Source organism: Nipponia nippon, unplaced genomic scaffold, assembly GCF_047370975.1.
Source record: "Nipponia nippon isolate SJK-2023a ecotype South Korea unplaced genomic scaffold, ASM4737097v1 scaffold_2, whole genome shotgun sequence".
Lineage (NCBI taxonomy): Eukaryota > Metazoa > Chordata > Aves > Pelecaniformes > Threskiornithidae > Nipponia > Nipponia nippon.
The window spans coordinates 66,908,428-66,920,578 of NW_028262336.1; the positions used below are offsets into that span (position 1 = coordinate 66,908,428).

The 12,151-nt window shown below is 43.2% G+C and overlaps 1 protein-coding gene across 6 annotated transcripts in view; it reads left to right on the forward strand.

Annotated features, from left to right (window-relative positions):
* Window positions 1-1,166: 1,166 nt before the first annotated feature.
* ANKRD10 (ankyrin repeat domain 10) overlaps window positions 1,167-12,151 on the forward strand; it is a 39,374-nt gene continuing 28,389 nt past the window's right edge. Inside the window, exons 1-3 of one of the 6 annotated variants that reach the window (XM_087756109.1) lie at window positions 7,932-8,069; window positions 9,161-9,369; window positions 10,537-11,618. In XM_087756109.1, coding sequence (XP_087612235.1) covers window positions 11,478-11,618 — 141 coding nt within the window. In that variant the 5' untranslated portion in view covers window positions 7,932-8,069; window positions 9,161-9,369; window positions 10,537-11,477. Of the gene's footprint in view, window positions 1,442-7,916; window positions 8,070-9,149; window positions 9,370-10,536; window positions 11,619-12,151 lie in introns of those variants that run through there. The other 5 variants (XM_087756110.1, XM_087756111.1, XM_087756107.1 and 2 more) reach the window with 5 other exon arrangements.

Sequence of the window (12,151 nt, forward strand, 5' to 3'; positions counted from 1 at the left end):
AAGCGGTGCAATCACAGTCCCTGGAAGTGTTCAGAAAATGTGTGGATGTGGTGGTTAGGGACATGGTGGACCAGGCAGTCAGATTAACAGGTTGGACTTGATGAGCTCAGAGGTCCTTTCCAACCTTAACGATTCTATGATTTTAATCAGACACTAACAAGGTTATCCTTTGGTTTGCAATCTATGATGCAGCACAAGCCCATCGCTATCTCCAGGTGCTGAAGGGTACTGAAGTTGGCTTGAAAGCACTTACATGGCGTATGGAAACAACACAACTGAATACTCAGGTACTAGGTCAGGGCCCCAAGCAAGGAAACATATCACGCACACAAACGGTCCCTTTGAGTTGAGGGGGGTTTGCTCAGGTGAACTCGATGTCTGGAAGAGGGCTTGATGAGGTATGGTTTGTTTCCATCAAATCCGCTTCCCGGGCCGCTTTTACACGACAAACATCCGGTCTCCCTAACTCCTGCTGCTAACCGCACAGCCGCTCTGAAGAGGCCGTAACCCTACTGGCTGGTGGTCAGGGAAACTCGGCGCGTTAAAAGCCAGCAGCGCATCCTGCAGGGAGGCCGATTCCGCCACCCACAGCAAAGGTGCCGCGACGGTCACGACGCTCTCTGCGCCGCGGCAGAGCCCGCTCCCCGGCGATTCCACCTGCGCGGGGAGAGCAGCGGTAACACGGGCCGCTCCTCTCGCCCCGCCGCGCAGGGAGAGGAAAAAAACACGGCCGCGCCGGCTGGCTTTGCCCCGCCGAGCCCAGAGGCGCCGTCCCTCTACCGCCGGCGCCCTGGCTCGAGCAGGCCGCTCCCGCCCTGCCCCGGGGGCTGCTGCCAAGCCTGCCTCCTCGGCCGCCGGCGGCGGCAACCGCTCTCCCCCCTCGGGCAACGGAAAAAACGGCCCGGCCGCGGGCGGGGCGCGCCCCAGCCTCCCGCCCCCTCCCCTCGCGGGCTTCCCGCCGGCGCTCCCCGCGCCCGCGCCCCGAGGGGCGCCCGGCCCCGCCCCCCAGGGGCGGAGCGGCGCGCGCGGCCCCGCCCCGCTTCCTTTGTGCTCCGGCAGCGAGCGCCAGCCGCAGTCGCCGCCGCTTCCCGCCTGGACAGCGCGCCCCGGCCCGCCCGCCCGCTTCTTCTCTCCCCCTCCTTCCTATTCCCCCTCCCCTCGCCCCTGCCGCCGCCACCCCCCCTCTCGCCGCTTTCCCCCCCCGCCCCGCCCCGCTCTGCCCTGCCCTGCCCTGCCCGCCATGTCGCTGGGAGCCGGCCCCGAGGCGGGTTTCTCCAGCGAGGAGCTGCTGACCCTGCGCTTCCCCCTGCACCGCGCCTGCCGCGATGGGGACCTGCCCGCCCTGTGCGCGCTGCTCCAGAGCTCGCCCCGCTCCGACTTGGCCGCCGAGGACTCCTTCTACGGCTGGACGCCTATCCACTGGGCCGCGCACTTCGGCAAGGTGGGGCCCGGCCCGGCCCGGCTCGGCCGGCGGAGCGAGGGCGGCGGAGGCGGGGGGGGGGGTTGGTGGTGAAGGGGAAGGAGGGCGCGAGTCCCGCTCGAGCGCGGCGCGGCGCCATCTTTGCCCCTTGCGCGCGCTCTGCCGGGAGGCGCCCGCCGCGCCGCTTCCCCCCCCCCCCCCGCCCCGGCCTTCTGCCGCTCCTCAGGGGATCGGGCGGGAGGGAGGGAGGGGAGAGCCGCGGCCCTTGGCCGCTTGCCTGTCCCCGCCGTCAGCCAGGCGGGGGTGCGGCAGATGCCGGGGCTGGTGGCACCTGCCGTCCCCGAATCATTCATCCCCTCCCCGCCGGCGGCGGGAGCGGCCCCTTTCTTCCGCCGCCTTGCCGGCAGGCGGGCTGACAGGCGGCCCGACAGGCGGCCCTGCGTCTCGCCGCCGGGCTTTCGGAAGAAGCCCGGTTCAGCGGGAGGGGGGAGGAGGGGCGGGGGGCTCCTCCCACGCTGACCCTCCCCGCCGGGGCGAGAGGGACCGCCGTGGCGGCGAGCCCTTCCTTCCCCGCTAACCCCCCGTCGCGTCGCGTCGCGCTTCGTGCTTTGTCTGCAGAGTCTGGTCATGGTCCTTGCCGCCCTCAGACTCCACACCTGGAGACTGTTTTGTTGTGGTGCCTGTGTTATGACTACCGACTCGGTAGGAGTTTGGGAAGAAGATGCTTGTGCTTGTAAAGCTCTCCTCGCTTGCCGTCAGTATGAAAAACAAACCGTGGTTTATACACGCGCAGATAACGAGTACGGAATTAACTGCGTTGGCATCGTTGCGATGCAGAAAAGATCAAAACATAGGAAGTACCTACACTGTGGTTCAAATCTGTACCGAGGGAGGTTTAGACTGGACATGAGGAAGCGTTTCTTTACCGAGAGGGTGGTCAAACCCTGCGACAGGCTTCCTAGAGAGGTGGTCGGTGCCCCGAGCCTGTCAGTGGTTAAGAGGCATTTGGACAATGCCCTTAACAACATGCTTTAACTTTTGGTCGGCCCTCAACTGGTCAGGCATTGGACTGGATGATCGTCGTAGGTCCCTCCCAACTGAATTAGTCTATTGTATTCCTGAAACCACTGCCTTCCGTTCCTTTTGAACCTTAAGTATTAAAAAATAATGGTGGCCTGTCTAAGCTGACAGGCAGTGTTTGAAGCCGTGCTATACGAGAATCCTAGGACCGTTTTAAAAATAAATGTGTTTACAATCTCCTTTGTTGGATTGACAAACTCGAAAATGGGAATTAACATCTCTTTAGGAAATGGGCAAATGGAAAATAAAATCACCCAAGTATTTCTAAAGCACCTTTCTTCTCTGGCTTATCTCTAACTTCAAGTCTTAAGATGAGTGGTATCTTAATTGATTTTATGTAGGCCTTTCCTGTTTCTAATGCAGTGAGTGTTCCAGCCTGTGCAGAATTCCAGCCTGGAGGGCTGGGGTTTGGGTTTTTTTTCCTCATTGATTTGTCTGGTTTTGGATTTTGAGGAGCTTTGTTCTTGTTCTCCCTCCCATTTCCAATATATTTCTATTTGTTTATTGATTGTGTGTCAGAGAAGGAGAATGAATGTACTTACGCAGTCGTCAAGGTTTATGAAAGTACATTAGGAGATGTTTTCTATATGTTAAGTGATCTTATCTGCAGTGCTTGTTGGAGAAGCATTTTAGAAACATAGCTAAGTAGTCCTTCAGTCTTAAAAAAAAACAAAACAAAAAAACCCCAAACCCAACCCACCCAAACAAAAAAAACCCACCAAACCTAAGGCAGCCTTTTATCTCTTCAAAAAAGAAGTTAATAACCTTCTACGCTTCTACACTCAGAAAAAACGTGGAGTGCCTTAAATCGTATAGTGAAGTACGCTCATAGAAAATGCAAAGATACTAATGTGGTGTTACAGTCTTCTGTTTCCTTCTTCCATCTCGTAAGAATTTCTCTTTGGTACATGGTTGTGGCAGTCTTGCTTTTGCCTTTCAAGTATGTGTGTTGTTTTGTTTTTTTCCTTTAAACATTTTCAGCTTTCTAACCATGCTAGGTTACGTGAGTTTTTGTGTATGTTCTAGTTTCTGTTGAAGAGACTCTTGCAGAAACAGCTAACAAAAGGAACAAGTCAGTATGCAAGATACTGTGTTTATATTTGCCGTGTTCATTCTTGGGTATCAGCAAAATTTGATATGTGTTGTTGTTGCGTATAAGGGGAAAAATCTGGCAAGTGAAATGAGACTTGCAAAGATGACATAGGCTGTAAATGGGTTTTATACCACTTTGCATATATGTACCTCCCTAAAAACCTGTTGACAAGGTCTAGGCAATTTAAATTTATGGACGTTATCTGCATGTTTTATAGTTCTCAGGTAGTGTTCCTTTCTCTGAGCCAGAGACTATACAACACACTTGAAAAAGTTACAGTAATGTAATCAGATCTCAAACTCGACTGACTTTCTTTGTGTGGCATAGTTATACTTTTACCTTTCACCAATTAATAGACGATTGCCAGCAATGAAACAATAGCTCCTCTTAGGGGACATTCATATACATGTCTTATGTTGTTATTTATGGTTTTTCTCCAAGTTGAGATTCATCAAAACTTCAAATGGAGAGTTCTAGTATTAGAATTCTGAGTTCCAATTCTAAACTCCAATTGTAGAGTATTAGATTTTTAAAACATGAATTTTTGAAATGTTCATTAGTAGTTACTGAAAAAGACTCTTTCCCTCTGCACTTCTTTGTTTTTATAGATTTCGTGGAATTTTCACTCATTTGTTTTTCTTTTCCTGAAAGAAATTAAATTGCAACAGAACACTTCATGGCTGTCCTTCTCATATAGGGCCGTTTAGCAGTGTGGTCTGCCAGACATGTATCGGTTCTAACTGCAGCCCTGTAGGAGGCTGAAATGACAAAACTGATTTAGTTCCTTTCTGGAAGAAGTCCTTGTGGAGCAGCTTGTTGTAAGCAGTGAAATCTAAAACAGTTCATGCACGTACGCATGCCTGTGTGTGCACACACAGCATCAATCCAGGGTTGGTGAACTTCAGCAGTATAGAGATGTTTCTTTCCCTTTACCTATTGCACAATTGGACATAGAAGAAAGGCCTTGTTATATCAAAGGACAGTACAAAAATCATTTTAGAATAAAGCCATGTACAACTGCATGCAAGAATGTAGTCCTAGATGTGCTGCAGTAAGGAAGCAGCATCAACAGTCAAGTTCTGCTAGAAATGAATATGTGAAAGAGGAAAGATAGTTTGGGGCGGGGGGAATACAGATCCAATACTAGTACCAATAAAGTTGGAGTACCTTAAGACTAAAAATGAAAACACAGTGTTTTTTAATAGCTTACTCTGAAACATACTTGTAGAGCTTGCAAGTAATAAATAAAATACCAGCAAAGTCAATTGAGCACTTCCATCCAGTGTTTCTGGTTGTAATATCTGAAGTTCTAATGGTAGCGTAGACCTCCTTTTAGAGATAGTAGCAAGTCCAAATTTACTTGCTGCGTTGAGTATCTGTGGTGGAGTTTGCGTTTTCAGGATATTCCCTGACTGCAGAGAAGTGCTCATATCCTGAGATGTAAATTACTTCCCATTAGAGTTGCTGTATTCAAATTAGAGTTAATTATATAGTGCCCTAAATTACACTGGCATTCTGTAGATTTCTGAGAAGATGGGTCAGAATGTAAAATTGCTAACAATCTAAAAAGCTACCAGAGAGGTAGAAAATGAAGGGCTTGCATAAAAAAAGTTGCTTTTAATTCATTTTTGTCTTACACTAACCTTAATCTCATTTTTCTTTTTAACCACTTGCATGTATATTTTTATTTTCTCTGACCACATCTATTTGCTTGTACTCTTCTCCTACTTTTATTTTTGCCATTTGACTGTTTACATTACAGGAAGCAAAATAGTAGTAAGTACATTCTGTTTCTTTTGGAACAAAAGTAGTACAGATACAAATGCCTGTCTCTTCCTTGGTATTTTGCCAATGTTGTGGTCTATGTGGAGGCCTGTCTGTCGTCTTCATTAAATCGGTTTAACCTCTGCTTTAGGTATAACAATACAGTAGAAAACATCTTCTAAAAGGTTATTTAATGAAAGTGGACTTGTGTGTCCTGATCTCAAGCGTAAATAATTAAGTGAAGTATTATTTTTCGTTATGTTGACTTTTCATATCCACGGAAGTAATTTACGTCATTCGACCATAATGTTCAAAGCAGCAGGTTTTTCTGACAGCCATGATGCAGAAGACCCATACTTCAGCTTTTAATGGGATGAAATGTTATCTTCATTATTAAAACCCTGTAAGAGAGAATGGGGGGAGGAGCGCATAAGAAAAAACCCAACATTTAAACATGAACTTGTATAGATAATTATGACATGTTGGCCATCTTACAAAGTGGATTTAACCAGTGCAAGATGGTGTTGGTGAACCAGTTCCAATGTTTTTCCCCTTTTAATTGATGGGCTATAATGCCTGTCTAATTATGGAAATTCTTTCAGCCCGGTTTCTGTGCAGGAAATATTCTTTCCTGAAGCTGTGATGCTTGTCTGAAAGTGTTTTCAAATTAATACTATTAAAAGTCTATTGTTTTAAAATCTGGCTGAACTTTATTTTTGTTTGCAGTTATAGTAGAGAAACCCCTTGGTGCAGCTGGGTTTTTTTCCACCACGTCGCATATTAATAATTACAGTGTTACAATTATTAATAATTATTGAAGGTTAACAGCAATATTAGGTGTGCTAGCATGTGAACACCAAGGAAAGTCTAAGATTAGCAAATACAAAATGTATTTTGGTAGTCTAGCATTAGAATTATAAATTTTCTTACCCCAGTTTTTTGATGTGAATTTTTTTTTTTTTTTTGCAGTAAAAGTACTTGTTTGCTTTTCATAAGGTACTGCATCCTTGGTAATGTTGAGGTTTATGGAGCTAGATTAATTAATACTGCAATATTTCAGTTACCCTTGCATGTTTCTCTCATGTAATTAGTTAATGGTATGTCTATGTCTAGTATCAAGTCCATTACAGTCCAAAAAAGTACTTTTGTATATCCTGAAGGATAGGGTTCATATGTGTTTGAACTATATGGGGGGAGGAAACAATTGAAGTTCACAATATATTTGCAAAACTAATATAAAATACTTCACTACAGTGGTTGGTACTTTTCTCACATGTATGTAATTCTTCAAGATCAGGAATTTACAGGTTAGAAAAAAAAGAGAGAAAGAGAGACTTGACATACAGCAGTAGAGAAGAATGTTGAAATCGTGATGTTTGTGCTTCTATCTGGAATCAAGCTGCCAGCTGACTTTCTGATGCTTTTTAATTGCTCCTTTATGAACAGATTATTCCATGGCTGTGGCATGGCTAACAAACATTTTCTTTAACTGTGAGAGACTGACCTGTAGATTTTTTTTTTTAATAAACCTGAGTCAGTGTGGTGGTTTTTAGTTTTGCTGTGGCATGTGTGTGCAGTGGTGTTTGTTTTCTAACCACAATAAATGGAAGGCTAGACTAAACTGTTTATTTTAGCATAGTGCATTCCTTTTCCTATCAACAAAAAGACAATGTTACTGTGTGACAGGAAAGGAGCTTTTTTTTTTTTTTTTTTTTTTTTACTATTTTTGAAAGTTGAGGTCATCGTGGCTGTGGCTTGCCTAGCTTCTACAAATGCAATGTTATGAACATTTAAAAATAGTATCTGGATATCTGACGCTTCTGGTTAGTATGATGGGAAAATAAAAGTCAGAATATAGTGTGACAAAATACTGCAATTTTTTTAAAACAGAGAGCCTTTCTTTTTTGGTATTGCCACAAACATGCAACCTATTTTGGTTTTTAACAGCTCTTCATCTGTAATAACAGGAAAACGGTGAAAAGAATTGATTCCTCTTACAGATTTAGCATAGTATTAACAGTATTAGTTTTCATTAGTAATCTGCTTCTGTCACTCTAAGAAAACATTAAAGAAATTTAAAATCTTTCTTGTGTTTTTTTCTCATTTACCTTACTCTAAACTCTCCTGCGAATACATCTGTGTAGCTCCTAACAACACTCTTGTTTTGGTAAATGTTATCTAATAATGTCTGTTTAGTATCATGTTTGCAGCTTTGCTGGATCAGAAATCTTTTTTCCTCTCTAACAAAAGCGAACTGAGTAGCTTTTGTATTCAGCTCTGAGGTATTTATGCCCTCTTTTCCCCCATCCTGAACATAGATGTTGGCATTCGGTTTTGGGGGTGAGAATTAAGTACATCTCGGGTATGGCCAAAGTAAAGGAAGAAGGGGGAATATCCTAATGTTCATATTGTCTTGTTTTGCATCTGTGTAGTCTCACTAGCAAGTTTAGATTTTCTAGGTTTTATGTATGTATGTATTTATTTATTTATTTAGTATGTGCTAATTGTCATGGCGTATCTGTGTAACATTTCTGGTTTTATTCCCTCATGTCTTTAAAGCTGGAGTGCCTAATGCAGTTAGTAAGAGCTGGAGCTTCTGTAAATGCCAGTACAACACGTTTTGCTCAAACACCAGCCCACATTGCTGCTTTTGGAGGACATCCACAGTGCCTGAATTGGTTGATTCAAGTGGGGGCCAACATAAACAAACAGGTATGGATTGATGCATATTTCATGTCTGCATATAGTTTTGGAAGGAGTGTCTTGGTCCCTTTTTACTACATGTGTGATCCTTACATTCACGTACAGATACATTGTTTTTAACATCAGCTGAACTCAAATGACTTAATCATCAGTTACAGACCTTTTTCATTATAGTAGAGAGAGGAGTAATAAATGTCCTTTAAGCCGCTAAAGGTTTGGAGGACATTTGTTTTAGGAATTGACATCTTGCTGCTTCTTGAACAAAATGGTGTGCTGCTCTCGTGTTGGCAGCATTAGCAAATACTCCAATATTGTAATGCCTTTTTAGGGGAAAGAAAAAAGACTAGCGAGGAACATCTTACTTATTGAATATGCTAAGACTTGAAAAATTCACCGTTACCTGCAGAACCATGAGCCCTTTGTGGTGCTTCATGATTTAGTCATACATCTAACTAGCAAGGTCTGCCATGGTTTATTTCAAGGTGCATCTGGTTTCGTACTGTTTTCCTTTTTAGATTATTTCTAAAGCTTTTCTAGTAACTTCCTACAAATAGATCAGAAACATGTACTTTACTAACAAAGAATGAATGGGTGATTTTTTTTTTATAATTTTCCATTACTTCTACTGTGAGTAAGGATAACTTTATTTGGTAGCAGAGAGTGCATTAATGTAGCAAAATTCCTGTAAAGGACTGTTGTACTCTGGTACAGTAACAGAATTGAGTGCTAAAATCTATCATGCTTTTGGATAAAATGTTTGCGGTACTGAATGGATCTATTATGTCTGCTGGGCATACATAATGTGTGCCTTTATAACAGTACTCAAAATTATTATTTATAATATTCTATGAGAGTAATTAATACTACAGCATATGCATTTACTAAAAGCTGTAGTATAGCACAGCATCTGTAAAATGTCTGGTCTGCTAAATCTTGCATCATACTTTTCTTAAAATATTTAATGGCCAGACTGTGTTTTATATGCAGTAGAGTTAAGCTAAGTCTGCTGAAGAACTTGAACATTTGCATTTTTAGAGTTTGGTTTTTCTTTTTTTAATTAAATCTATGCAAAAATAAGAAATGGGGAAGTTTGTGTTGAGTTTTCAGAAAAGAAGGCTGGTGCATTGAGAACAGCTGTGAGACACCAGGAGAATTGTAGAAACAATGAAGGTGACTGGATGCAGAGGCTATAGATCGCATCTTCTCCTTGATACCTGACAAAAGTAACTTACGCAATAAGTTATTGCTGCATAGTGGTAGAATCTTCAGAAGAGAAAATACAAGAACTATAAATGCATCTGGAGACCAGGTAAGAATGTAAAGAAATGGTGATTAGAGAGGAAACATGGCATGCACAGAATAAAGATGTACAAATTATCTGCTAAATGAGAAGAGAAGAATGAATGAAAATGAATGAATGAGAAGAATGAAAGTTTCCAACTATGAGGATAAAGAGAAGAACTGACCAGTGAGGTTGAAATGGAGTTGAAGAACAAGCTTGCTGTCCTGGAACGTGATGGGGGAAAAAAAATCACGTCTAGTGAGTGAGGTTATAGCAAAGAAGAAAGTAGCAGCTAGCACCCAAACGAAGAGGAGAAGCGTGCAGAGAGATCTCTCCATGGGCTGAGGGCAACATGCAGATGACTGTAAAGGAAAGCAGAAGGCAGTGTGACATGCAGTTAAAAGTAGACAGGAAACTCATTCCAGCTTAAAGAAGTCACCAAGACTAGCCAGTGACTTGGGAGTCTTTAGAAACTGATGGTGTGTCACCAGAGCAAATTCAAATAATAGATCAGTGGTCCTCCACAGGAGGAAGAGTACTCTGGTTCTCAAGTTTTCAAATGAGATAGTGGTGATAGTATCCTGTAGAATTCTAAGGACAGATTGAGGTATTGACAGGCAAAGAACACTAATAGAGATAGTACTGAGAGATGACACTGTGGAAGCCTTATATTGTTAATGGTAGGCTCAAGTTACGCTTGAATGTAATAACTTCTTTTTGCCCCCTCAAAATGTTAGTTGAACAAACAAGAAGAGGTATTCTAGATTTGGTTTGATGATAAAATGAGAAGATAGCTCTGGTTAATTAAAAGGGTAGTAGAGACAAAAAAGTCTCAAGTTCTTTGTTAGGATGCACCTGATCAATCACAGTAGTTTCACGTGCATGAGCACTGAAAGCTGAATGGTGTACCTTGGTGATACCCATAGCAGCAAATTCATCTCACAGATATTTGGAATGTTTCATACGTGGCTATGTAAAGCATAGTGCATGCTTTGCTCTCCCCAATTCCTTCCAGCTGTTTATTGAATTGCAGTCAAATTCTGCTATTCTTGTTTGATTTGAACTGCTTAATGAATGATCTTGGTTACTTTTTTAACTTCCAAGCACTTCCAGGTGGTCATCTAGGGCTTCCACCCACACTTTTGAGCTTTTGGAGCACTATTTCCTGATGTGTATTTTGTTTATTCCTTCCAGCTCGCTGACTGATGCTGTACTTCAAACAGACATAGTCACTGGCTAATGCTTGTGTGAGGACAAGTGTTCCATGGACACTGGATACAAAACATGCTGAGAAAGATCTGGGAATACTTGATATTTAAACTAGTAAAACTTTCCTTCCAAACTGACTCCTGGTCATTGGCTACAGACTAACCCATCATCTCTGGAAAAAGAAAAGGATAGCTTCTGAAAAGGAATCCACTCGAGTCTCTCAGTCTTAACGTAAACCTTCGGTACTCAGTAGACTTTGCATGCATGCTTTCTCATATCTGCCCTGAGGTACTGTATTGTAGCCCATGCTGCCTGCCCTGAAGTTTAGGAAAACTTGAAAATGCGTATCTCTGTGCTGGTGACAGTTGCCTAGGACATTTCTCAGGCAGCAGCAATGAAGGACAAATGCTGAAAAACTGCTTGTCCCAGCTGTACTGTACTCCCCAGATGAGTTCTGTGAGTATATCCTGTGATGCCCAGCCCTCTTTTATAACTGTATGTGCTGGCTAGAACCATCTCTCTCACTTTAATGATCAGTGGGCAATTCTCCCCCCTCCCCCCCAGATCACCACAAAAATTCACAGGAGAAAGCTGAAGTGTCAAGCAATGACCTGCCTATTTCTACCCAGCAGCGGACTCAAGAGAAAGTCCTGTTATTTATTTTTTTTCCTTCAGTGGGCAGTGCCTACTAATAGCTCTTAATAATGTGACTCAAGACCTGCACTCATCTACCTGCCTGCTCTAGTTCACTGTAACAGTGCAAAGTATTTTTTGAGTAAAAAGCCTATTACTTCATTTAAATATATTTTCCCTCTAGCCTCAGCCTATTAAATATTCTATGTTGCCTGTATTGATTGGCCAAAACACCAGTTTTGTGTGGCCTGTCTTAAAGAGAAGGGATAAGAAATACTGCGTCCTTACAGGTGATGCGAACTTTTCATCCAGCCAGTTACCATCATGTGGCAGTGATGGCAGATAGATTTAGGAGGGTTAGACTGCCCGTGCTAGCAAGAACTGTAAACACGCTGATATCCTTGGTGGGGAGGAAGAAAACACTCATTCCTTTGGTATGTTATAGTTTTGTATTTTAAACAACAATTTGGACTAAATCCAGATAAAAATATTCCATCCACTCTCATCTGTATTCAAAATTCAGAAGGAGAAACCATCATGAATGCAAAGCATTTTTAGCAACGAATGAGGAAAAAATACTTGGTATTCTCCAGCTTCTGCTTCTTGGCTTCGGAAGGGGTAGGGTGCTGGGTTCAAGAAATCTGAATGGCTCTTGGAAATGGGATCAGCTGGTAGAACTTGCAATTCAGTCAGTTGAATTAAGGAATGGAGTTAGTTTGTTTCTCGTCATGTAAAATAGTGCTTCTGTGTCTTAGTCAGATATCTATACTAGAAGTATTTTGCAAGTGCATTGTGTTGTGGTTTAACCCCAGTAGGCACTGAAGGACCACGCAGCCGCTTGTTCATTCCTCCCCTCAGTGGTCTGAGGGAGAGAGTCGGAAGGGAAAAAGTGAGAAAACTTGTGGGTTGACATAAAGACAGTTTAATAGGTAAAAAAAGGAAACAAAGAAAAACAAACCCAAGAAAT